The following is a 27630-nucleotide window of genomic DNA, read 5'->3' on the forward strand; positions in this document are numbered from 1 at the left end:
AAATTTATTTTATTCAATGAATTGTTTTTGTTGTTCTTTCTAAGATTTTATTATTTTTAATTTTAATTTAAACTTAGTTTATTATTTTCTATTTTATTAATATGTATAAAATTAAAAATGATTGAATTTTATATTTACTTAAAAAAATTATTTTTTTATGAGTAGGGTTGGGTAAGGTAGGGTTTAGAACTTTAGGATACGAATAGGGTTAGGGTTGAGATATTCTCAACCCGCAGGTAGAATAGGATTGAGTTTTAAGAAAATTTTCAACTCGCGAGTAGAATTAGGGTAGAATCTAAACCCTACCCTACCTATTGCTAGCATAGTAACAAACACTAATAAGAAATGTTCAAAAATAAAAAATATGAACTACTCTTCTTCAACCTCTCCCTGCCACACCTTCAAGCCTTTATTTATGGTCACCTGCAACACTTAGCTCCTTCTGCTTCGGATTCTCAAACAAACCAGAATAACTCCAACATTCGAGTACTACAACGCACAACGCATACATTTCCCTTCACCACATGCACAAATGTCACCATCTTTTCCTACTTCACTAATAACTAACTATTGACCTCACAATTGGCTTCCAACTTCGGCCATATGTAACTGAAATAAGTTGACAACAATCGACACATAACCAACCTACTTCGAGTAGATTTTCTCTAACGACATCATATACATAGTTCATCCCTTTCCAGCACCGGCCAGCAACCCTTTCGATAGATAAAATCCATTCCACAGCTTCACATTCTTAACTTTGGAACATCACTTATTGCTATTTGCATTCAAGTTTTTGTACTAAAAGAACCAAAATTAACTGTGCTTAATGTCTTAAGAATATGTCAATGCCACTAACTAAGAAGCCATTTGTGAGCATCTCATTAGATAGTCAACTCATTGTATTATGTATTAAAAACATTCTTAAAAGTATAAATTTTCATAACTGTGTTAGAAACCTTTTTATAATCAGAGGTTATCCGTTCGTAAAACTTGGACTAACCCCTAAAGGAATAAACTGACAACAATACTTATTTCCACTATTATAAATTGGTTACAGAAAAAAATAAAACGGGTGAACACATGATAAAGCAACACAACTATGAGACAAGGAAAAAAAATAGGGACACAATGTATGTTTTTTGAGTCCCTTTCTAATATTGTAAATAATGTTCTAAATACATATGGATTTAGGCGTCAAAATGCTTTTTGCAGATGTCCACATCACTTTGTAAGAGAAGTCAAGCATGGGAATTAGTTGCTCAGAGAAAGGAGGTTGAAATCATACTATTTCAGCATATCCTCAGAATACTAAAATAATTTTGGCGCCCATTGTAGAGCAAGAGAAAGAACATTCTGGTTACCCACAAAAATAATAAAAGGAGGATACTACATTCGTTTTGTCTGAAGATCCTCTACCTTAACCTAAGTCGACTTATTAGCAGTAATAACAGAATTGCAAACTAATAACAAGCAAATGAAAACTCACACTACAAGAAAACACGTCTATTGAAAGCGTGGCGAAAAGCTAAAAAAAGCGTGGCGGTTGCTCTATCGCCACACTTTTGGTGACCTATTGCCACGCTTTTTACAACTGGCCACCTGTTAAAGCGTGGCGATAGGTAGAGATACGGCCACGCTTTTAAAGCGTGGCGATAGGGAGATATACGGCCACGCTTTAAAAGCGTGGCGAAAGCCTTGTTAAATTAAAAAAAAATTCTTTTCCTTATTTGAACTTAATTACTACACAATATAAATTTTCAATCCTTTTTTATTACCAAACCTATAAATATAGTATGCAATTTTTATTGCAAGACAAATCAAACAGTAATTAGTGACATAATTTTGCTATAATTATTTTATACATTAATAAACTAATATTCAAATACAAAATAAATCTCGAGTTTAAATTCCAAAACTAAAAATGGTAGAAAAATACAGAAACAATACAACTTAAACACTAAGTCCTTTGTTGTTCTTTCTTCCTCTAGCCCTCTCAAACTTCCTTCCCTTAGATCGTACATAAGGCTTGGTATGGCTATGAGGAACACCAGGACCAGGACCAAAATGTTTCACAGCTTCCCTGAAATAGCAAAATCAACAAGGGAACAAAAAACATGTTTAAGTTACAAAAGATAAAGTAAGACATAACACAAGAAGAAGCAAGAGTGTAATACTCCAGAATCCCCAATTTTTGGCTGAATTAGGACATAGCAAAGCCAAACTTACAATCTGACTGAGCAGAACAAGTCCTTTTCCATCAACACATCATTTCTGATTATAGTAATCCATTGACTCCTCAGCAATTGGAAAGAACTGCAGCACATTTAACTTACCAAATATAAATAAAACTGAGCAGCATAAAAAGAAAGATGGAGTAAATGCAAAGCAGGTTCATTAAATTTAGAAGAAAATATTTAGATACTACTCACCTTCAAGAATAATAGAAGACTAGAAATCATCAACCTTGTTCATTCCAGCCTTACAGTGGACAACCACAACATTCTCAATATCTAACTTCAACCACGAGTATGCACTATGACAGAAAGAGATAACTAGTTGAAGTGGTGGGCAATTATGATCATCAAATGGAAAGCTAGCCACCTGAAGAGAGAATTTGATATTGTAGATGAAAGCAGCAGTTGGTTTGTAAAACAAATCTAAGTGCTGAAAAAACCTAAAACCCAAGTGAAACAGAAAGCTGACACATGTAGTCTAGGTGTTGGAAATTAATCAAGACATCTGCATGAACACTCTATTTCCTTGGAACATTTATGATCACATTAAAAGAGATAATGTTGTTAAGTAGAGTAATATTATATGGTCTAGTAATCAATAATTATTCCACGATTTCCCAGGCTGAGAAACCACGTTAACAATATGGGCTATGATATGTAACACCTAAAAAAATAATAAATAAAATTCTAACAACATGCATGGATTGGCTTCTCTAAAATGATACTCACACCTTCAATCTAAAGGTGCTTCAAAGGGAATAAGCAACAGTTTCCCCAATAGTTCCAGGTGCAACACCACATGCCAGGCGAGTTGTCACACTCAACTCAGAATCTTGCACTAGACCAAATGGATTGGATTTAACTAACCAATCTTTCAAAGACTCATAAACAGCAAAGTTTAGATCTACAATGGAACCTGGGAAACAAGAAAAACAATTAAAAATAAGAAAGCATTAATTCTAATAACAGCACTACAGCAGGAGAGGTGGGGGTGGAGAACTGTAGGGAGTTAATTATATCAGTTGCATGAATTGCCTAAGCACAATATTATAATTTGTCATATTTGCCATTATGATCATGACTGTAATCATCAACTTTATAAAGAATTAAAAATGAAAAGATTATTCACAACTCTAATGACTGAAGGAAGCCAACCCTTATATAAAGCACGTGGGCCTTCTTCTCTAAGCACAGTTGTCAAAGCATGGAACATCCCTCTGTACTGGTAAGGAAACTTCTCTGTCTGCAAATACAACAAAAAGCATACTATAAATATTAAGAGCAGTAGAGCACAAAGAACACGAAGAAAACCAATGTTATATCTTCTCTCTATGTGATTTGCAAACCAAGCAATTGGTAAACAGAAAAATGAAGGTAAAGATGTACCTGTACAGTTATCCTGCCTCGAACCATATCCATTGGATAAGTTGCGGACATGGCAATTATTCCAGCACGTGCTCCAGCTCCAAGATGTAAACAGGAGTCAGCTGAGATCCTCTACCAAAATCATAAGAAAAACAGTTAGACAAACAGGGTTTTATAACTGAACCCACTCCCAGCCCCTTTCCTTTCTTTGATTGAGAAAAGTGCTACTTCTTATTAATTTTCATCGTTAAGTTTTTATAGGTACATCTGTGAAAATATCAGTTAATGAGAAAGCAGTAACTGGAGACCAAAACCTGCAATCCCTCTTGCCCAACACCAAAAAACTAGATGGGGAAAGAAAACAATAAATACGGTCATATCATTTCCAGTTTTTTGCTGATACAGCTGCAGTATAGATCTGAGAGAAAACAATAGTCAATGAAACAGGACAGGGACACTTAAAAATATGTCAGATGCAATGAACAAAAAACTGAAACTTGTTAAATGAAACTGCTCCCTATATTCTGCAGTTCAAATCAGACACTACAAGAAACTTGGTGTATTACTAATTACTTACAGTCTTTATTTGGATATACGTGAATAACCCCATCTTGTATTTCAAAGTAGTGCTGCATTACAAAACAAATTAACATTCATTTAATCACAGAAGATAAAATTGGGATATCTACCTCTTCGATGATGGAAAAGTATAAAATAAATTCATAAAAACTCACATCAGACTTTCCTTCAGGTGCATAAAAGAATGGTTGTGGGTTAGGCTTTGGAGTACTGGGGTCAGATATAACTTCTTTGTCCCATGGAGCAACCGCTTCTTTAAAAACATATCTTTTTCTCATTTCAAGACACTCTTGAAGAACTACATAGACTTCTACAAATTAAAATAATTACAGTTCATATAACAGTCCATATTCTCTAATTAACCACCTAATTCAACTAAACTAAATTAGTTGAACTAAACAAGCTAAACAGAATGAGCTAAACCAGATTAATCAAACAAAAATATTGGTGAGAGCATGATCAATCAATTATTGGTGGGAGCATGGAAATAATAGAGTGCAGTATTACAGTTAAACATAGCACAATTTCTGGATCTACTATGTCTCTTCATAGCAATAAGTGCTAAATACAAAAAGAGAAGTTGAAATCAAATGAGAAAACATAATACATATAGTAGTAGTGGTAAGAGTTGCCTATAGACTATAGGGTTCCCTCCAATCTATATTTCCTTATTTAATTGCCATGTTACTACTATAAAATTGTACACATACAAATGAAAATAATCCATATAGGTAGCAGGTCCCCTATTCTGAATGCTTGTTCTTTATAAACTAACAAATATTTAATTTAACCTTACCATCCTTTACACTGAGTAAAACCAAACAGAATGCTGATATCAATATCATGGTCCAATCCAAAAAAGAAAAAGAAAAAGGAACAAATATATGTTATGTAAGGATAAGAAACACTTAAAAATATAAAATTGAAGGTGCTACCTTATTCATGGCTGCCATTGCCTTACTAGCTCCTTGCATACTAGCAGCAACATTCAGAGGAAAGACAAATTCATTCTAAACAGCAGCAGTAAAACAGGGTGGATGCTGGGGTAGCGGCAGTGGCGGAGGGTGGGTGCACAGTAAAACAGGGATTGTAAAAATTAGCTAATGAAGCTACCGAATTCATATATACAAAAAATTTTCTTAGGGCAAGAAAAAAAAAGTAGGCTACAGTTTAGGAATTGTAAAAATATAACAGCTAAAATATCAAAATTCAAAAGCTAAGATCACACAAAACAACATTCAAAATTAGGTATCCATTTTCAATTAACCAGGAAGGAACATGCGTGTTGAGCATGCGATTGACAGAGAGAACGAATCAGGGATTGAGATTCAATGGATCAAGACAGAGAGAAAGCGAACAATTATTGCAAAAATGAAATGAGAAGCGAGCATTTGAAAGCGATTTAGAGGAAAATGAAAATGGAAAGGGAAAGCCCTAAAATAAAAAAAATCGAGAAAATAAAAAAAAAATAGAAGCGTTGGAGGCGGAAAATCGATCATACCTTTGGAATCGGAGGACTTGGAGGAGAAGAGATCGTCGGGGAGATTCACCTTGCCGTCGCCCATGTTTGGTGTAGCTTGAAATTTAATTTGTGGACTTCGAACGTATGCACAAAGAGATCCAGAAGAAAGAACGGAAGAAGAACGAGAAAGAGAAGAAGAGTATGAAGTGAAGATTAAGAAGATGAAGAAGATTGTGACACGATTAGGGTATGGAAGTGGTTTCGAAGGCGAAGGGAATGGGAAGAGCTCTTCCAGGGGTAGCCAGGGTGAAAGAGCGCGATGAGGAGGGTAGCTAGCTAGGGTGAAAGAGCATCGTCAATGGGTTGGGGACCGGGTCATGGGCCGAGTCATTAGGGTTTTTTTAAAAAACCTTTTGGCCACGTTTTGTAAGCGTGGCTGTAATGAAAACCTCTCACCACGCTTTTAAAACGTCCCTGTCTCTCTCTATAGCCACGCTTTTGAAGCGTGGCAGAAAAAACCTTTTGGCCACGCTTTTAAAGCGTGCCATAATAGTATCAGGATATGGCCACGTTTTAAAAGCGTGGCCATAATGAAACCCTGTCGGCACGCTTTTAAAACGTCCTGCTTTCTCTCTATGGCCACGCTTTTGAAGCGTGGCAGAAAAAAAACGTGGCCGTTTCTCTAATAAATGGCCACCCTTTCAAAAGCGTGGCCGTTGACCCTTTTTGCCACGTTTTTGAAGCGTAGCAAGAAAAAACGTGGCCAAATCTCTATTCAATTGCTACCCTCACAAAAGTATGGCCATTGACCACTTCTGGTCATGCTTTTAAAGCGTAGCAAAAAAAAAAAGCGTAGCCATAGGCCATTTTTCTTGTAGTGTCAGCTTAATTTGTCGACCTAAGGCAAGAATGTGAAGGACATTGTAACAAAGAAGATGTTCATAATGAACATGACACGTATCTCAACTACACCTAAAGAAAAACAAATCTTTCTGCATCCACCACATGACCCCCTTACGGTTGGTATCGGTCCATACATTTAGTGGATATCATGGCTATTCCTCTTCCATTAAATTTGAGAAAGTACTGGAACTAATACTAATGGTACAATATGTACAATAGATTAAAAAAAGAAAAGATAAAATTATAATTAAAAATTAGATCATTAATTAATTATTTAATTTCAAATTTTAAAATTTGAAAAATTAGGATTAGTATTTAAACTCATTCACATCACGTACGGTTATTTCTAATTTTACCGTAACTTTTAATACACGTTCAAAATTTACCATTATCTTCTCCGGTCCTCACCTCGCGTCACTGAATTTCTCGCCAGCCATACCGATGTCGCCGCATCTTCCCACCGACACCGTCCTCACCTTCGCCGGTCAGCCCGACGCGCCTCGCTCTCCGGCGCTCAGCCTAACATTGCTGTCGCTTTTTTGCGCGCCTTTCTTCCGAACTGGCTTCGCTTTTTCCTATTTCTTCAAGCTTCTTCTCATCGATGATTCCACCATGCTTTTGTTCTTCTTCGGATCGCATGGTTAGCTTCTTTTAGATTTGAGCCCTATGCTTCACAACAGTGCCGCTTTTGTCATGCCTAGTCCTTCAAAACTATGTTTCACCCCAATAGTTGTTTCTTCTGTTTATTCATCATCTTCTTCTTCTATTTTAATGGTCAATTTAGGATGGTCATTTTAGTAGGTATGCGGATGGTTATTTTAATTTTTATATAGATAATTATTTTGATTGGATTAAATTTAGTTATATATAATTAAAATATGTTAGATGTTCAATTCATTAGATATGCGAATGATTATTTTTATAAGTGGATGGTTATTTTTACTAAGGGTGAGTGGCGTGTGGCAAGCCAAGTAACGACGGTGAAATGAGATGATTATTGATGAAGGTGGAGTGGCCGTCGGTTGAAAAAGAAGAGAGTATTTAAATGAAATGCTTTAATAAATTAGGATTTCAGATGGTTATTTTTTTAAAATAAATTTTTTAAAAATTTAAAATTTAAAATTTGATTTATTTTTATTAAACTAAATAACCAACATATTGTACACATTGTCAAAATTTCTTATTGGCTTCTTAACTAAATTCATCAAATTTTAGTTTGCCCACGACTTTAAAACCCTATGATGGTTTTGGAGATCCAACGGCACATATCACCAAATTTTATTATATGATAGATGGTTCTTAATGGTGCCTCCGGTTCAATTTTTGCCAAAATTTTCCTACGACATTATTTTAGAAGGTGTTGCTTTACTCTGTTTTTTTTTTTTACCTACAGGTTTCATCAATAGTTTTTACGAATTGGCCAATTTTTTATCAATAACTTTTTCATCCTTGTGCATCTTAGTTCATAGCTCTAATTATCAGAATGTCAAGCAAGGTCCTCTAATTATCTGAATGTTAAGCAAGGTCCATACAAGACGTTACAAAATTTTCTTACTCAATTTGACAAAGTTGCTTTGGAACTACCTTATATTTTTATTTATATGTCATCAATTATAAATTTTAGGTAAATACCCTTTCCGACCCCTGAGCATTTTAAATTGGGACATGTCGCACCTTTATCATCCAGAAACCTCAACAAGGTCCTCAACCATCAACATTAGTGGACATATCGACCCCTGTGACCGGTTGCCAACAGGTTGCCTGGATGACGTGTCAGGTGGAGGCTGAGTTGTCCAAATGCAAGTGCCACGTGTCACTAGAAGTTGTTGCATGGACTAAAAACTCCTTCCCTGCCCAAACTATTCTCAGCCCCACCAGCAACACCCTCTACTCACCACCCCTCCCCAGCACTCCTCCACCACATCCTTTCCCTTCCCAAACTATTTGCATCAGGGCTCACTCCTTCTCCGATCATGGAATCAAACATATCCACCACATCCTTTCCCTTCCCATGCATGGCCAACCCACCAATCATGGCATTCCACGCCACTACATTTCTCCTTGGCATGTTCCTGAACACAACCAAGGCAGCGCCAATCCTCCCACACTTTGCATACATGTCAACCAACCCAGTCCCCACCATGACACCCACATCCCACCCAATTTCCTTCACAGCATACCCATGAACCCACCTCCCCAAGCTCACATCCCCAGACTGCGAACAAGCCGAAAGAATCGAACAAAGGCTCACATCATTCAACACAAACCCACACTCAAAAATCATTTCCCTCAAAAGCTCAAAAGCCTCCCTAGTCATCCCATTCTCAACATACCCCACAATCATCATAGTCCAAGCAACCTCATTCCTCTCTGGCATTTCATCGAACACCTTCCGCCCATTCTCCAAACCCTCCCCTTTCACCACACCTTCCAAGACCACAGTCCAAGACACCACAGTCTTCAACCCCATATCCTCAAAAACTCTTCTAACCCCACCCACAAGCTCACACTTCACATAAACATCCATCAAAGCATTGCAGACTCTAACACACCCAGAAACCCCAAGCTTCACCACAAGTGCATGAAGCTGCGAGCCCATTTTGACACAGCCGAGATGGGAGCACTTAGTGAGGACGCAGAGTACGGAGACGGGGTCAAGGGGGAGGGGGAGGGAGCGCATTTCGGAGAAAAGGCGAAGGGCATGGTTGGGGTTAGTGGCAGAGATGAGGGCAGTGTAATTGTGGAGGAGTGTTGGGGAGGGGTGGTGAGTGGAGGGTGTTGCCGGTGGGGCTGAGAACAGTTTGGGCAGGGAGGGGGTTTTTAGTCCGTGCAACAACTTCTAATGACACGTGGCACCTGCATTTGGATAACTCAGCCTCCACCTGACATGTCATCCAGGCAACCTGTTGGCAACTGGTTACAGGGGTCGATATGTCCACTAATGTTGATGGTTGAGGACCTGGTTGAGGTTTCTGGATGATAAAGGTGCGACATGTCCCAATTTAAAATGCTCAGGGGCCGGAAAGGGTATTTACCCTAAATTTTAAATTTTATGTCGTAAATTGGTTTTACTTTCAAATGTTCTTATTACTTGAATTTCAAATATTTTTATTATTTTTAATTTTGGAGCTTTTTATGTTCATTTATTTTTAATTATTATCTAATTTTCAGATTAATTAGCTAAACTAATGTTAACTCCCAAAAATTTTTCTAATCAAATACCATATGTCTGTATCATTTTGATTCATCCTTAGACTAATTCGAAAATCTTTAATAGAAAAAAAGCTAACGTTAGAAAGACAATAACTCATAAGGAAAAGTATATGAACCAACTTCAAATTAGCCAAAAATAAAACAACTTAATTAATTATAAATATAGTAATTAGTTTTATTTATTTATGATTTAAAATATTGGTTATTAAATATTTCACCATATTCAAATTAGGAGAAGATACGTTCAGTATCATTGCAACGTGAATCACGGAAACTGATTCAATTAGCTTCCGTCTCTTCACCCTCATTTTCTCTCCAAATGCCTAAAACATGATAAATCAGAAAACAGATTCAGAACTATCCAATTTATAAAGAAAAGAAACATCCTAATGCCTAGCATAAGCACCATCCACGTAAAAGTTTTAGATTCACCCAGAGATATTTAGCTAATTTTTGGTTGAAACCATCTTAGTTCCCTAGCATTATTGTAACTCATAATTACACACTCACCAAATAATTTACTAATAAAATAGTTGATAGCCAATATATATTATATTTTTATTAAAATAATTGAATATATATATAGTTAAGAATATAATTTGAATCACTTATGAGAAGAAGCTTTATTGTTTGGAGAGATCTATATCTCAAATTTTCAATCTTCTTTTGAAAGTAGTTATTATTGATGAAATTATTTACAAAACTAAGATGTCGATGCAACTTTTTTCTTATTCTTTTTTTTTTTTTTAATATATTTTTGGCAGATTGCATTGAAAGAAAACAAAGAAAGAGGCTATATCTCATAGTAGTGTAGCATGGAGGTCTCCTAGCTCCAGCCAATGAGCATGTGACATTTCAACCTGCATGGCCACCTTATTAGCTATTGAATACCTACATTCAAAGAGCGATGGACAAGAGAACATTTTTATTAGTCTATATAACTCAGTTGACCAACAACTTTGAATTATAGAATTAACTTATAAGTTATTCACCTTAATGCCACTAGAGGTAAGCTAATTAACCTTGATAGTCTTGGATTATTTCTTCATTGAAGGCAGCACTGGCCTAATCACTGGTTCTCACTCCCGAAACGTAATCCAATATTATCTCATTATTGTCACCACAAAGTTGATGCGCTCATTGATCAAGAGAAATTTTGGGGGTACATCTCTTTCTGAGTTTTTGTGTATATTTTATACATAAATGAGTCTAGAATAATCAATATTTTTTGTTGAATTTCAGTATTTGAACAAACATTAATCAACACGTATTAGTTTTCTAGCATTTTCTTTAATATGTATGAGTTAGAAAAAACCTTTTAAGTTTAATTAAAAAATATAAAATAGACATACATTCACTATCCAAAGAAATTAATATTTTTATATATAAATCCTACATACATATTTATTTCTCTTTTAATATATATCTCAATCGTGTTACATAGACACAATATATCACCAATCAATTACTGTATAACAATGTATATTTGGCGTTTACAAAAAAGTTTGATTATTTTGCTACGTTTGATAATTCTGTCGTAAAATGTTTGATTATTTGACGAATAAATATTGGGAGACTATTTTTTGTGTTTATAAAATATTTTTTCAAACATTTTTAGTAATGAAATAGTTTTAAAGGTATATACAGAAAGAAATGTATATGAAACAATGCTCATTATTGATCAACGGAACTGTAGAGTTAAAGAAACACTATCACCAAACAAACATTATTATTTATGTCACAAAGTGAAAAATAATAATATATAAAGTAACACAAAAAATTAATTGACTAATAAATGGAACTAAGAAGATAATAGATTCGCAATTCCTCATACCTGTCTCAGAATACTTCCGACAGATAAATGAAATGCATTTCAAGAGTGAGATCCAGTCATTAGGCCACCAGCCATGTTATGCATACATATCAAGAAAACTGAAGTCCTAATAATAATGTGATAATAATGTGGAAGATTGAGCAAGGTAAGAGAGTATTTATATATGCATAGAAAGTAGTTTGGTTGGTGAATTGAAAGTAAGATATCAACAATAATTGTTTGAATTAGGAGAAGAGTTTGTATCAAACAGTGGGTTGAGAAGTCATGGTGTGGTTTAATTTCAGTCTAAGATGTAGTCCATCCATTGGTGAGTCAGATTAAAATAACTCAAATTTGAATGTTATATATTTACAGAAGAGTTTAATTTGAATGTAATGTATAAAATTATTATCTAATCACATTCTGTTTTTTTTAGGAGATAATTAATAATGTATAATTAGATGTATGTATAAAACTTATTTATATTATCGGTGGATTAAATTATATTTATTTTTATTTTTACCAAATTTTGTAAAAGTTGAATATCAGTAAGACTATATACTAACAATACATATTTTATACATTTAAAATGTTTATATTACCATCAATTTTGATCTATTAAAAAAATATATTAAATGATTTTGGATTGATATAAAACTTTATAAACAATTAAACATGATCTACAATAATATAAACACATAATCCAATAATAAGTTTATAAAAAAATAAAAAAATAAAATTAAGAATTTAATTTTAATATATTAATAATATAAAATATTTTACATACTTATATAATTATAATTATTTTTATTAACATAATATTATGTAATTAAATGCACGTATAAAATAGTTTTATTCTAATAATACATTAAATTAAATTCTAAAATCAATGCCCATAAAAAGTTATTCAATGATACAACGCTAAATTAAGCTTACGCTAGTATCATTTGATCCAACTTATATAATTTATTGTAGTTGAACTTGTAAAATATATATAATCTTTTCCTACACTTATAACATACACGTTAGAATTTCTCATATATATTTATGAAATGGTCTTGTATGTTTTTCCGATTGCTTGGATTCAAAGGCTTTAATTCTTTTCTATTTTCTATTATATGTAAACAAAATTAAGTACTTGTTCGGTAGTTCATTCAGTCGGTTGGGATAATGTGTTGAATGATCGACAGATCAGGACTTTGAGATGCTGATTATAAACGGGGAGACTGATACACCACTATTTTATGATACATTTTATGCTGAATTGAGTGGATTTTATTCATTATTTTCACACTTATTTATAAAATTCACATGTTTTACATTTTTCTTATTAATTTTGTACTATAATTGAAAACATACTTCTTTAGTCTTAAATTTGTTAATTTTAATCTTTTCTTATTACCTTTCGATGCCGTGATATGTGTGTTAAGTGATTTCAGGTTTTCCAGGACAGGAATGGCTTAGAGGATGAAAAATAAGCATGCATAAGTAAAAGGAACACAAGAAGTTGAAGTTTTTAGAATCTGGTAGCGACGTGCACGCAAGGGCGACGCGTACGCGTGACCAGTGCAGCAGACATACGATGCGCACGCGTGGATGACGCATACGCGTGACCAGGAATTTGTTCAAGCGACGCGTACACATGGCCGACGCGTACGCGTGACAGAGCATCACGTGCTGCAATTTACAGAAAACGCTGGAGGCGATTTCTGGGCTGCTTTGGACCCAGTTTCAGGCCTGAAAATGCTGAATAGAGGCTGCAGAGTGGAGCTAGAAAGGGAATCAATCACTCATACTTTCATTCATATAATCTTAGGTTTTAGATGTAGTTTTCTAGAAAGAGATGCTCTCTCCTCTCTCTCTAGGTTTAGGGTTTCTTCTTTTGATTTCTCCTTAGGTTCAGGTTCAATCTTCGTTTAATTTAGTCTTCTTTTACTTTTATTTGTTCTAGCACATTAATTATTTACTTCTCTCATTGATTCCTTTGTTTTGCTAATTTAGTTTATGAGTTCATGTGTTACTCTCAATTTTTATTAATGCAATTTATGTTTCACATTTCTTATTGTTCAATTGCTTTGGTTAGTTTTAGATTTCACTATGTCTTGTTAGTTTTCTAAGTTTTTATTTTATACCTTCCAAGTATTTGATAAAATGGTTGGTTGGATTTTAAATTAGATTTTTTTGTTCTTAACTTGGATTGATCAATTAGAGACTCTTGAGTTATCGAAATTCTTTTGTTGATTGGTGATTGAGACTTGCTAGTTGGCTTAAACTTCACTAAATCTAGTATTTGATTAGGACTTGTGAACTTAAGTTGATTTTACTCACTTGACTTTTCTTCATTGTTAGAGGTTAACTAAGTGATTCTTTTGTTGATTGGTGATTGAGACTTGCTAGTTGGCTTAGCCTTCACTAAATCTAGTCTTTGATTAGGACTTGTGAACTTAAGTTGATTTTGCTCACTTGACTTTCCTTAATTGTTAGAGGTTAACTAAGTGAAAGCAAAAGATAATTACCATCACAATTGATGATGATAATGAGGATAGGAATTCCAATTCTCAATCCTTGTTAGGAGTTTTCTTAGTTGATATTTTATTTCCTTGTTATTTACATTACTTGTTCCTTATTTCAAAACCCAAAAATATACTTTCCCATAACCAATAATAACTACAATTCCCTGTAATTCCTTGAGAGACGACCCAAGGTTTAAATACTTCGGTTAATTTTATTGGGTTTGCTTAAGTGACAAATAATTTAAACATTGACTGAGGATAAATTGTTGGTTTAGAACTATACTTGCAATGCGATATTTTTGTGAAAAATCTTTACCGACATTTTTCCTCCGTCAGAGGCTCAGCCAGCAAGTCGTTGGTTGGTCGGCAGATAGAGCCACCTGTAAAGATACTCCAATGCCTAAGTCAGTGTCTTACGATGAGGCGACTAAATTAAGGTAATAGTGACATACCTTGGGAGAGGGGTAGGTCCCTCTCCTTTATCCTATTTTATTCGGGTGGGCTCTCCTTCTACTAAGACCCAGCCCCTCAGAAGCTTCCATCAGTTGGCAGGACCTCTTCAGGAGATCGGTGCATGTGAGGTGCATCTCGTTGTATGAACGGGCGCGGGTCCGTTTGGTGGGCCTCCAACTCTTGTCGGGTTGGGCCAGAAGAGTGTCCCCAATACGACAAAGTATGAGATTCACGTCTAGCATATTCACTTACTCGTGTCTTTGTCGGAGGTAATCTGCGCCCAACACGGCTTCATTAGTAAGGGCCTAGGCTTCTAGTGCGTTCCGCGCGCATGGAGTTTTCCTTTAACCCCTGTTCGAGGGCGTCGCTTCGATTATCCCACCGGGGACATTAAGTGCGTTTAATTGTGATTTGAAAGCACGTGGAAAGGTCGATTTAGCCTTTGACCTTTCGAACTTCTTCTTCCTCAGTTACAATTACCGCTCCCTTTTCATTCCATCATTTTCATTTTTCTCTTCTTTTCCCATGACTGCCACCACCATTCTCCTTCTTCTCTCCATTTTTCATCCTTCCTTCCGTGACTGCTACCCTTGTTTCGACCTGCGGATTTTGCTCTGCCACTGTAGAGGACTTGCTATTTTCTGCTTCTAGCATTTTCTTATGCCAGATAATCAACGATAAGTGTGACCATTTACTTGCACCATTTTTCTTGTTTTCTGCCATGGCTGTCCTGGTTCCTTTTACTGTTGCTTTTTTCGAATCAAACTGGTATTTACTCGATAAATTGGTATTTGCTAGATAGCTTTTAGGGGGTGCCATAGGTGTCCTTCTTGTGGTTTAGGCTAGGGTGGTTTAGTATAGGTGGTGCAGAATTTACAACCACAAACTAACCGGCAAGTGCACCGGGTCGTACTAAGTAATACCTCAGGTGAATGAGAGTCGATCCCATGAGAATTGATGGATTAAGCAATAACGGTTAAGTGATTTACTTAGTTAGACAAGCAGAAAATAGTGTTTGAAAGTTCAAAAGCATTAAACAATAATCCAGAATACCAGAAGACAGGCAAGTAAATAAGTTGGGAATAAAATATGGAGAAGGCAGTTAAGGCTTCAGAGTTATCTATTTTCCAGATTGACTTTCTTATTAGTTTATTTTAATCATGCAAGATTTAATTCATGGCAAACCATATGTGACTAACCCCTAATTGCTTAGACCTTTCTAGTCTCCTCTAACTTTCATCAACCGCCAATTCCTTGGTCAATTAATTCCAATTAGGGGGTAAAGTTTAATTCTAGTTGTTATGCCACAAAAATCCTAATTATCCAAATATAAGAGGATTATATGTCACGTATCCCGTTTAGTCCAGATAATTAGAATTTAGGAGAAATTGTTTTCAAGCTGTTGTTCAAGTAAAGAGATTTTCCAAGTTATACAAGAACTCAATTAGAAAGAGGGTCATACTTCCGTTCCACCCAAATTCAAAAGATAACGAACAAAAACAATTCTTAAATTATAAATCAGTACATGAATTAAAATAGAAAAATAATAGAATCAATCCATACAATAGACAGAGCTCCTAACCTTAACAGTGGAGGTTTAGTTGCTCATAAAAAAGAGTGAAAAAAAACTAGGATTATGGTAAACTGTAAATTCGGCTGAGGTGGAATGAAAAGTGGAATAATGTTCCTCTCTCAGAAGAGAAGTTTTTTTTTCTCTTTTATATCTAATCCTAATTAATTTAAATTCTATTTTCTAAAACTAAAATAATATCTTTTCCTATTTTAAAATAAAAATAAAGTTTAAATCAAAATTAATTAAATAATCAGCGTTTTCTGCACGTGGCGCATGTCACGCGTACGCGTCAGTCAAGCGTACGCGTCGATGGTCTTCTTCGCGTGTCACGCGTACGCGTTAGGTACGCGCACGCGTCGTTGTGCAAATCTCCAAATCACGCGCACGCGTCAGGTACGCGCACGCGTCGCTCCTTGCTGGTCATCTCCTTTAATTCTTGTGCTGATTCCGTTTGTGCAAGCTTCCTCTCCATCCTCTAAGCCATTCCTGCCCTATATAGCCTTCTTCTCTTTTTCTGCGGAAGCTCCACCAAATCCAACCGAATACTACCTAAAATAAATAGAATTGCACAAGACTCAAAGTAGCATCCATAGTGGCTAAATGATAATTAATTATTGATTAAACTCAACAAATTAAATGCAAATTCACTAGGAAAAGATAGGAAAGATGCTCACGCATCACAATACCAAACTTGAATTGTTGCTTGTCCTCAAGCAACCAAAACTAATACAAGACTAAGATGTGAATTTGCATGAGAATGTGAGTTCGATTAAGCTCATGTCTCTTCTTATAGTGGGGTTTATAACTGTAATCCTGAATAGTTTTGGCATCCCATTCTCCTTTGAATTAGAAGGATGTCATTGTCATTCGGAATTTGAATCCAGATAATATTATGAATTCTCTGATCTTTTGTAACTCAATTTAATCCTTGAATACATCAGTTTTTCTTTGTTTTGTCTCAAGCTTCACTTGACACGGAAATACCACAAGCACTTAACTGGGGAACTCTTTTGAAGTTTTGATTTTTTCTTCAGCTACTCCCAGACAGTGGTGCTCAAAGCCTTTGGCATACTCTGCTAATTACAATTGATCTCAACTCCAAATGTTTTGTCTCAAGGATTACTTGACACAAGAACACCACAAGCATATGACTAGGGGAACAACTTTTTGAGCTTTTAATCATGTCTGACCTCCCTAGTCATTGATGCTCAGAGCCTTGGACCTTGCTTTTATATCCTTTTTTTTTAATTTTTTTTTTTGCTGTTTCTTTTGCTTCAAGGATTAAATTTTTGTTTATTTCAGAGAAGTCATAATAATTCTCTAAATCCCTGTTCCTTGTACATCAATATTCTTTGATTGAAATTTAAATATGCACTGTTCATATCATGCATTCAGAGTCGCAGAAAATACAACCACAATTGAATAAATGAGACTACTCTAAAATTAAACTCAATTTCTCATGCACTACATCTATTCTTTTTTCTTTTTGATTTCAAGCTCAGTGGGTAATACATGAGGCACCTTTCAACATTAAAGCAAATAATAGAAAATTTTAAAACAGTAGAACTAAACTAGAACCTAGGAATTTATCTAATAAAGGATCATGCAATAAACGAGACAAAATAGCAGAAAACCAGAATATAACATAGTAAGAACGGGAAGGAATATAGAACGAAAGGAATTCAACCACCTCAGTTATCCTGGTGGCCGTTTTATTCTTCATGCTGTGCTCCTCCGTGAAGATGACTCGCCTCCCTTTGGTACCATAAAAATAAACAGAAAAAAAACATCAGCGAAGCGACAACACCAAACTTAAAGGTTTGCTTGTCCTCAAGCGAAGAAGAACTGAAAACAAAAACAAATAGTATGATGAAAGAAGAATAAAAGGATAAAAGAACAAGAGAGAATAAAAATCAAAACTAGGCGGCGCACTAGTGGAGTTGTGCGGCGCATGCGACGCGTACGCGTACAGCACGCGTACGCGTGGGTTGCCCGATTTTGAAAGTGACTCGTAAGCGTCTGGCACGCGTACACGTGCCCTTGGTTTGTGCGAATCGCGCGAAGGCCACCGCGTGCACGCACCACTCTCTGTTCGCATGGCCTGGGAACCAAAATTCTCATATGACGCGTACGCGTTAGGGACGCGTACGCGTGGATGGCCATTGTGGGAAAACGACGCGTTCGCGTCCCTGGGCTTGTGCTCCCAACACAATTCCAACCCCACACCATCATGACTCTCTGGCTATACACCCATTTACGCAGATTTGCAGGGTCACGCGTACGCGTGGGGGACGCGCACGCATGGGTGGCTAAAAGCGCAAACGACACGCACGTGTGAGGTACGCGTACGCGTGGGCTTGTTTGTGCTCAAAACATAGTTCCAGCGCCACTCCTGCTCAACTTTCTATGTCGAACACCCCTTTTTTTTGCATAATCCTTCTCGAAGTGTTCGGTTCCTGTTCTAAAATAGCTGCATGATCAGAATAAATAAGAAGAACAGTAAAATCTCAATAAAAATCAAATAAATAAGAAAATCACTACTACGAAAAGTAACTAAGGATACGAAATTATCGGGTTGCCTCCCGACAAGCGCTTCTTTAACGTCACTAGCTTGACGGTCAGTTCTGCTAATTCAACAGATGAGCAGACCTCTGGCGATCGATCTCGCCTCTAAGATAGTGCTTCAACCTCTGGCCATTCACTATAAATTTTCTGTCAGAATTCTCTTCCTGTATTTCCACATGACCATATGGTGAAGCTCTAGTAACCACAAACGGTCCTGACCACCGGGATTTCAGCTTCCCGAAAAAGAGTTTGAGCCTTGAATTATGCAGAAGCACTCTCTGTCCTAGCTCAAAGACTCTGATGGCAATCTTCTTGTCCTGTAATAACTTGGTTCTCTCCTTATAGAACTTGGCATTCTCATAGGTTGAATATCTGAATTTATCAAGCTCATTCAACTGAAGCATTCGCTTAATTCCTGCAGCTTCTGAATCAAGATTCAGATACCTGATTGCCCAGTAAGCTTTATGCCCCAGCTCGACTGGCAAGTGACAGGCTTTGCCATAGACCAACTGATAAGGGGACATGCCAATGGGAGTCTTGTACGCTGTCCGGTATGACCAGAGAGCATCATCAAGCTTCCTAGACCAGTCCTTTCTTGAAACACTGACGGTCTTCTCTAGAATCCTCTTGAGTTCCCTGTTTGAAACTTCAACCTGTCCACTTGTCTGAGGGTGATAGGGGGTTGCCACTTTATGACAGACTCTATATCTATGCAGAAGAGAGTCCAGCTGTCTGTTATAGAAGTGACTTCCTCCATAACTAATGAGTGTCCTTGGGACACCAAACCGGCTAAAGATATATCTCTGAAGAAAGCTCATTACCACCTTGGCGTCATTGGTGGGTAAAGCCACAGCTTCTACCCACTTGGACACATAGTCAACTGTCACTAGAATATAGTTGTTTGAATGTGAGGGTGGGAAAGGTCTCATGAAATCAATACCCCACACATCAAACAAATCAACCTCAAGAATCCCCTGCTGTGGCATTTCATGATTGGCAAGGAGATTCGTGGCTTTTTCACATCTGTCGGCCAGTAAAACCCGCTCTGAAGGACCTTTGTAGCTGTCCTTTCACCACCAAAGTGACCTCCATAATCAGAACCATGACAGTGCCAAAGAATCTGCTGTGTTTCTTCATCTGGGACACGTCTCCGGATGATACCATCTGAACACCTTTTAAAAAGGTATGGTTCCTCCCAAATGTATTAATTTGCATCAGTCAATAGCTTCTTTACTTGTTTCCTACTATACTTCTTTGGAATAAAATTCATGGATTTGTAATTCGCAATGTCTACAAACCATGGAGCCTGCTTAATAAGGAACAATTGCTCATCCAAAAATGTCTCAGTCACAGATGTGGGTAGTTGTACTCCTGCTTCAGGCTCAATTCGGGAGAGATGGTCAGCTACTTGATTTTTTGACCCTTTTCTGTCTTTTATCTCAATATCAAACTCCTGAAGGAGTAACACCCATCTAATTAATCTTGGTTTAGAATCCTGTTTGGTTAGAAGGTACCTCAAAGCAGCATGATCAGTATAAATAATAATCTTAGAACCAATTAAATAAGACCTAAACTTATCAACAGCATACACAATAGCTAATAATTCTTTTTCTGTAGTTGTGTAATTCTTTTGGGCATCATTTAACACACGGCTAGCATAGTAAATGACATGTATAAGCTTGCCATGCCTCTATCCTAAAATAGCTCCTATAGCAAAATCACTAGCATCACACATTAACTCAAATGGTAAATCCCAGTTAGGGGGAGCTATAATGGGGGCAGAGGTAAGGTTTGCTTTCAGAGTTTCAAAAGCATGCAGACATTCAGCATTAAAAACAAAGGAAACATCAACAACCAACAAGTTGCTTAATGGTTTAGCAATTTTAGAAAAATCCTTTATAAATCTTCTATAAAATCCTGTATGACCCAAGAAACTCCTGACTGCCTTAACATTAGCTGGTGGTGGTAATTTTTTAATTACCTCCACCTTTGCTCTATCAACCTCAATTCCCTTACTTGAAATCCAGTGTCCAAGAACAATACCTCCTGTAACCATAAAATGACATTTTTCCCAATTTAGAACAAGGTTTGATTCTTGACACCGTTTCAAGACAAGAGATAAATGCTTAAGGCAGGATTCAAAAAAATTACCAAAAACAGAAAAATCATCCATAAATACCTCAATGAACTTTTCAACCATATCAGAAAAAATTGAAAGCATACACCTCTGAAAAGTTGCTAGAGCATTACAAAGTCCAAAAGGCATTCTCCTATAGACAAATACTCCAAAAGGGCATGTGAATGCTGTCTTCTCTTGATCTTGAGGGTCCACTGCAATTTGATTATATCCAGAATATCCATCTAGAAAACAATAGAAGGCATGACCGGCTAACCTCTCAAGCATCTTATCAATGAAAGACAGGGGGAAGTGATCCTTCCTTGTAGTAGTGTTGAGCCTCCTGTAGTCTATACACATTCTCCATCCTGTGACTGTCCTTGTAGGAATAAGCTCATTCTTTTCATTCTTGATCACTGTCATCCCTCTTTTCTTGGGAACTACCTGCACAGGACTTACCCAAGAACTATCAGAAATAGGGTAAATAATACCTGCTTTCCATAATTTCATTACCTCTTTTTGGACCACCTCTTTCATGGTTGGATTGAGTCTCCTTTGTGGTTGCACAATTGGTTTAGCATCATCTTCAAGGAGGATCTTGTGCATACACTTGGTTGGACTAATCTCCTTCAAGTCACTAATGGTCCATCCAAGAGCTGTTTTATGGCTTCTGAGCATTGAAATAAGCGCCTCTTCCTCTTCAGGCTTCAGGGAAGAGCTAATAATCATTGGATAGGAATCATTTTCACCTAAAAGCACATATTTCAGAGAAGGAAGTAAAGGTTTAAGCTCAAGCTTGGAGGCTTCCTCCTCTACTTTAGGCGTGTGAACCATAGCCTTCTGGGGTGGTGAATCATCAACTTCAACTAATTCATACTCAGAAATATGATCCAGAATGTCATCAAGCACCTCAGCTTTCAGTACCTCTTTAACAAGTGGTTCAATAACATCTATTTTCATACACTCTTCAGAATCATTAGGGTGCTTGAGAGCTTCAAAAACATTAAGGACCACCTGTTCTTCATTGACCCTCAGGGTTAATTCACCCTTTTGCACATCAATCAGAGCTCTACCTGTAGCTAAAAAGGGTCTACCAAGTATAATAGAGGATTTTACCTCCTCTTCCATGTCTAATATAACAAAATCAACAGGAAAATGAATGGTCATACTTTCACAAGTAAATCCTCAACAACACCCACGGGTAATTTAATAGAAAGATTAGCAAGTTGAAGAAAAATACGAGTGGATTTTACCTCCTCAATTTGAAGCTTTTTCATCACTGAAACTGGCATGAGATTGATGCTAGCTCCAAGATCACATAAAGCCCTCTGAATGGTGACATCTCCAATGGTGCAAGGAATTACAAAGCTCTCTGGATCTGGCATCTTCTCAGGAAGGTTATGTTGGATAATGGTCAGGGACGCGTACGCGTGGATGGCCATTGTGGGAAAACGACGCGCACGCGTCAGGGACGCGTACGCGTGGTGGGGCTTGTGCTCCCAGCACAATTCCAGCCCCACACCATCATGATTCTCTGGCCATACACCCATTTACACTCGGGAGCGATATGTGGAGGTGGTCCCGAGGAGGTGAACTACGAGCTTTTGGTTTTGGGCCCTAGGGAACGTATTTGTCTTCTCAACCTTGATGCTTTTCGTGTCCCTGACTGGATGCAGGTATATAAGCCTATCTTCACCGTCCTGGGCATCCGGTTTTCCTTTTCACCATTCATCCTGACTCTCTTAAATAGATGTGACGTTGCCCCTCTCAGCTTCACCCCAACAGCTGGGGCTGCCATCCGGTGCTTCGAGATGGTTTGCGAGTACTTAGAGCTCCTGGCTACTATAGAAGTTTTTCTTTATTTTTTCCTTCTTACAAATCCTTTCTGGGAGGGTAAGCATAAGAAAGGGTACCTCTCCTTCCGAGTTGTGCAAAACTGAAGGACCTTCAGCTTCTTCGAAGATTCCTTCCATGGCTTTAAAGAAACCTTTTTTAAAGTGAGGCCGCTTGAGGTCATCACCCTTTCTGGCTTACCCACGAGGGGAAGAGGCACATCTCGACCTACTATAGCTTTGGCGCTAGCTCCAACTATTTGATCAAGGTGACTTATAAGGGTGTAGGTCGGCAAAATCAGCAGATTATCGATGTCTTATTGGCCGTGTTTGTCCCTAATACCCTTAACCCCCATCTTCTGATGGGTGATTGGGACGCCATCCGAGATTGTGTTGGTAAGTGTAAGACGCTTTATCCGTTACTATTCTTCCATTTTCCTGACTTCTATGCTGTAACTTATTTATGAATTCGTAACTTGACTTTTGATTTTTCCTTACAATTGAGATGGCCGCTGAGAATACCATCCTTAGTCGCTTGATGAGCCACTTTATCCCCAAAGAAGATGACGACGCCTCCAACTCCCCCAATCCTCAAGCAGAGATCCCCCATCCTGAAGAACTGGAGGTCTAACCCTAACCTCAACCCGATCCCCAACCTAGGCATAGTACGATGGGTGAGGTCGACTAGGGCAAGGCTGCTATGGTTGAGCACTCTTCGGGTGCTCGGGTGGAGGAAGATGAGGTACTCGTGATCCCCAATCCTAAGAAGAGGAAGTCTAGGTCTTCTAATTCGGGGCAAGCTCTAATAGTTATGAAAAAGCACTTTGATGCGGGCACTTTCATCGATTCCCAACTACTGCCGGGCACCAAAACTTTCTTCTGCGATGAAGACCTGACGATTCAGGCTAAGTGGATATACCGAAGCCATCTCCGAGCTCTCGCTATTGCGAGGAAGGTTGAGCCAATCTTGGCCCAATGCCAGACTCTGGATGAAAAGTATATGATGGCTCAGTATAAAATTTCTAAGCTGAAGGCTGAGGGAGAAAACATGAGGAACTAACTGATAGGCACCAAGAAGTAGCAGAAAGAGGATAGCGAGGAGATTCAGCGACTGACTGATCAATATACCGGCCTCCTAAAGCAAATCAATGAAGCTCAAGGTCGGGCCATGACGGCAAAAGATTGGGTGAAGGAGCTGGAAAAAGAGCTGGCTGAGGCCGTAAAATCGGCAGATGCTACTCATCTTGAGGCCACCAACATGCAAAAAAAGAATAAGGAAATTATAAAGGATGCCCAAGATGCTATTTCTACTACCTAAGAGGCAATGAAGGCTCAAGTGCTTCTGCCCGCTCCTGGCTTCGACACTTCTTCTATCGGTGCTTTCAAAATGATCCAGGATGGCAAGATTGTGGATATGCTGAGAAAATAACTACTTTCATTCTTGTAATCAAACTCTTTTGTTGTAATTTGAAGTTTTTAGTTGCTTTTGTGTTGTCGGGCCGATTTGTTGCCCTATCAGTAAACTTGGAACTGGTGGTTTGTAAACTTTAAAATTTTGAACTTGTAGATTTGGTTTGTATACTTAAGCCGTAGTGGCCGATTAATCGTGTGATTATTATGCTATTGACCGTTTAGTTGTATTTCGATAAATATCCATTTATTCCTGCAGGGTTTCCCAGGTTGATCAGTCTTTGAAAGCTGTAGTTATAACTTTTTATAAACTATATTTCGACGATAGACCATGCTCAACAAAAAAGAATTAACAAATGGGCCTCGTCAAAACCCTTGCCACCGTTCCGAGTTGACAGTAAGGGAAAAGAGTACCCCTTCTTTTTATAAACTATACTTCAACAAGAAAATGTGCAACAAAAGTGAAACTAAAACAAAGACATAGGTTAATAAAATGAATAAGGAAAGTAACAAGGTATAACCAAATCATCTTTGGAGACCGTGAAAGTGTAGACCTTTACGAGTAAAACCTCCTCAGGGTTGTCGCGTTCCATGTTCTCGAGAGTTCCTTCTCATCTAGTCGCTCCAGCTTATACGCCTTTCCCTGCACCTCTTTCACCCTGTAAGGCCCTTTCCAATTGGGGACAGCTTTCCTTCCCCTAGTGTCAATTTCAGTAACCGTCCACATTCTCACTATGATCCTCATCGTTTCTCTCTCTTCTCTTCGTCTCTCTTCTCTCCCACCCACGTGAAGTATTCCAAAAGTAAAATAAGAAAAAAGAACTCTGCTTAGTATTCAAATCAAAGATGAAAAAGGTAGGTTACTAAAATCAAGCAAGAAGAAAGTCAAACAAGCTAGGGATCTAAGCAAATATCACATCCAAAGGCTACATTAGAGAAAGTTTTTCTTCTTTATGCTTCATTGAACATTGTTGAAGAAACATTCTCTCTACATGTACCGAACTGGAAAGATCAAGAAGTTAAAGATTATGGAGCTTTGCTACAGATCAACGGTCAAGAAAGAAACTTGGAGTCAAAGCACAAATGAATGGCCAAGATTCTTCAAGAAAATTGAAAAAGAATGAAAGAGAAGATGGTAGGTACGGATGCATGTAAAGTTCACTCACTGCTGCTATTCTATCTCTCTTCTACGCCGCTGCTGCTGATATTGGGAAAAAAAAGTCAAATGTGCTGAAGCCAAGTATTAAGCTTTGGAAGCTTTACTTCTCTATTAAAAGGGTAAACGGCCAGGGGTTGGTTCAAGGAGTGAGAATACAAAGGTTGGGTTTCCATAGCTTACAAAGCTATACCTATCTTCTCCTTTATGGTTCTTTATTGAATATTCAGCTTTTTCAGTTTTATCTTTCTTATGGAAAAAAGTATTAATGTGAGAAATTAAGAAAAAGCCATTGAGAGAAAAGGTAAAGAGAGTTAGACTTGGAGAAAAGTCAAATGTTTATTTCAGAAATTTTTTGTACATTTTTTTATTTAGTTTTCATGATCTTGAGGGGATTCCCTTGTTAAGTTAGGTGTGTACTTAGTGGTTGAAAATTTAGGGAGTGAACATAGTCAATCTAGCTTGGGTAGAAGCTGGGTTTGTCCCAGATAGGATTGGGTTAAATCCTAGAGAAATTGGTGTTTGTAATCTTTAAAAGATAGTAAAAATTCTACTACAATTGTGGAGAGACTGGATGTAGGTCACGTTGCACATGGTGGCTGAACTAAGATATATGGTTATGTCACTCTTCTTTCTCTGATCTAATTCTGGTTTTATTTTCTAATAGACAAAATAAAATTGTCTCTTATTTATTTTATCCAGCAAGATGTCACAGCAACTCTGATCCCATACAACTCTATTTTGACTCCTCTATCGACAAGAGACAAAATAAAAGTGTCTCTTGCATTTTCAACAAAATTAGACTTAACAGATTCTCTAAGTTCTATCCAGTTTGAAGTAAAATCCAGCAAAGTAAAAAGATACCTAGATTCAACCCCTCTTCTCTAAGCCACTGATAACCATCAAAGCTAAAATCGTTGGTGGTGGTAGTGGTGGCTATGGACAATGAAGATGATGGTGGTGGTAGCAGTTGTGGTGGCGAAAGAACTTGTGGTAGTAATGATAAAAGTGGAGGAAGTGGTGGTGTATTCTTCTCCTCCATTGAATTTTATTTTCTTTTTTCTAACTACTAATGTGGATTTGACCTTTGTATGGTGCTACTATTTATCATGAGAAACATACACTACTCACATTTCTCACCCGCATAATTATTATTGGAAGATCCACCACTAAAATGCCTCCATGATTATTATTACAACGATGAACATTCATCGACAATGACGGGTAATGGACGGCTATGATTATTAAAAGTCATAGGAGTAACATTACTCAAGGGAGCCTGTGGAACACTTAAATTGAAGCTTTATAACATTGCTGGTATAATTGCTTGTTGCAGATTCTACATCTGTTTATTATAATTAAACTCATTTGGGGGCAGCTACAATGTGCTGTGAGCTACCATCATTAAAACCACAACTACTACCACTATTGTTGCTACTATCAATTCTAACATTAACGCTAATAATAGTATTATTAGCATGATTTTCTGCCCTTGCACTTACACCTGTAATTGCACCTTTACGTCTACTTCTATTTCTACTAGGTTTAGGGCTTGTGATAGAATTGTTGTAGAGATTAAAGAAACTCGATAGAAGAGGGAGAACTGACGGAGGATAAATGTCGGTAAGAAATTTCTCAATAAAATCATGTTGCAAGTATAATTCTAAACTGACAAATAATCATCGGTCAACGTTTAATTTGTTTGTAACAATGCAAACTAATAAAAATAACCGAAATATTTAAACCTTGGGTCGTCTCTCAAGGAATTACAGCAAATTATGCAATTATTGACTATGAAAAGGTACCTTTTGGGGTTTTTGTAATAAGAGATAAATAATGTAAATAACAAGAAAATAAACTAACAACTAAGAAAGGTCTTAGCAAGGATTGAGAATCGAAATTCCTATCCCCATTATCATCGTCAATTGTGATGGTAATTGTCTTTTTCTCTTACTTAGTTAACCTCTAACAATTGAAAGAAAGTCAAGTGAGCAAAATCAACTTAAGTTCGCAAGTCCTAATCAAAGACTAGATTTAGTGAAGTTCAAGCCAACTAGCAACTTTCAATCACCAATCAACAAGAGACTTTGACAATTCAAGAGTCTCCAAATTACTCAATCTAAGCCAAGAACACAAAAATCTATTTTAAAATTCAACCAAGCATTTTATCAAACACTTGGAAGGTACAAAAGGAAATCAAGGTAAATTGACTAGAAATTTAAAATCTAACAACTACTAAATGAAAGATAACAATGATAACAACTAGATTAAGCAAAAATAAACAAAGAAACATCAAATTACATTAATGGAAATTAAATTCAACAAGGAGTTCATAAACGTGAAAGTGACATGAAGGGAAAATTAACAAGAAGACTAAGAAGATTAAAGCAATGGAACAAGGAAAAGTAGAGGAAACTAAATCAAAACAAGCAATTAAACC

At 37.0% G+C, this 27630-nt stretch overlaps 1 protein-coding gene, 1 long non-coding RNA gene and 1 pseudogene across 4 annotated transcripts; all 3 read right to left on the reverse strand.

Annotated features, from left to right (window-relative positions):
• Positions 1-1880: 1880 nt before the first annotated feature.
• Positions 1881-8153, reverse strand: LOC107628207 (mitochondrial adenine nucleotide transporter ADNT1-like). 3 transcript variants are annotated; one of them, XM_088505104.1, is made up of 8 exons: positions 5117-8153; positions 4337-4491; positions 4180-4231; positions 3624-3734; positions 3393-3480; positions 2433-3153; positions 2230-2316; positions 1881-2083 (listed from the first exon to the last, which is right to left on the reverse strand). In XM_088505104.1, the coding sequence occupies exons 2-6, from the start codon at positions 4444-4446 to the stop codon at positions 2987-2989; spliced, it is 528 nt and encodes a 175-aa protein (XP_088361230.1). In that variant the 5' UTR covers positions 4447-4491; positions 5117-8153; the 3' UTR covers positions 1881-2083; positions 2230-2316; positions 2433-2986. The 3 variants fall into 3 exon arrangements, with proteins under 3 accessions (XP_088361230.1, XP_088361229.1, XP_088361231.1); XM_088505103.1 differs by having other exon boundaries at positions 2433-2604; positions 2969-3153; positions 4337-8153; XM_088505105.1 differs by having other exon boundaries at positions 4337-8153.
• Positions 8154-8437: 284 nt separating this feature from the next.
• LOC107626919 (pentatricopeptide repeat-containing protein At5g15340, mitochondrial pseudogene) lies at positions 8438-9145 on the reverse strand (annotated as a pseudogene).
• An 822-nt stretch (positions 9146-9967) lies between these two features.
• LOC110267537 (uncharacterized) lies at positions 9968-11709 on the reverse strand. Its single transcript, XR_002355270.2, has 3 exons — positions 11594-11709; positions 10752-10933; positions 9968-10650 (listed from the first exon to the last, which is right to left on the reverse strand). It is a non-coding gene; the product is annotated as an uncharacterized LOC110267537 (long non-coding RNA).
• Positions 11710-27630: the final 15921 nt, after the last annotated feature.

The sequence above is a fragment of the Arachis ipaensis genome, chromosome B2 (assembly GCF_059453495.1).
Source record: "Arachis ipaensis isolate K30076 ecotype BB chromosome B2, ASM5945349v1, whole genome shotgun sequence".
Lineage (NCBI taxonomy): Eukaryota > Viridiplantae > Streptophyta > Magnoliopsida > Fabales > Fabaceae > Arachis > Arachis ipaensis.

What these genes read in the sequence shown, in the direction of transcription:
- LOC107628207 (XM_088505104.1), bottom strand. Translation starts at nt 4,446, where the DNA reads ATGTTTTTAAAGAAGCGGTTGCTCCATGGGACAAAGAAGTTATATCTG. An exon ending in CACCTGAAGGAAAGTCTGAT is followed by an intron (nt 4,232 to 4,336) that starts GTGAGTTTTTAT and finishes TTTGTAATGCAG; the next exon opens with CACTACTTTGAAATACAAGA. An exon ending in CCCACGTGCTTTATATAAGG is followed by an intron (nt 3,154 to 3,392) that starts GTTGGCTTCCTT and finishes CTTGTTTCCCAG; the next exon opens with GTTCCATTGTAGATCTAAAC.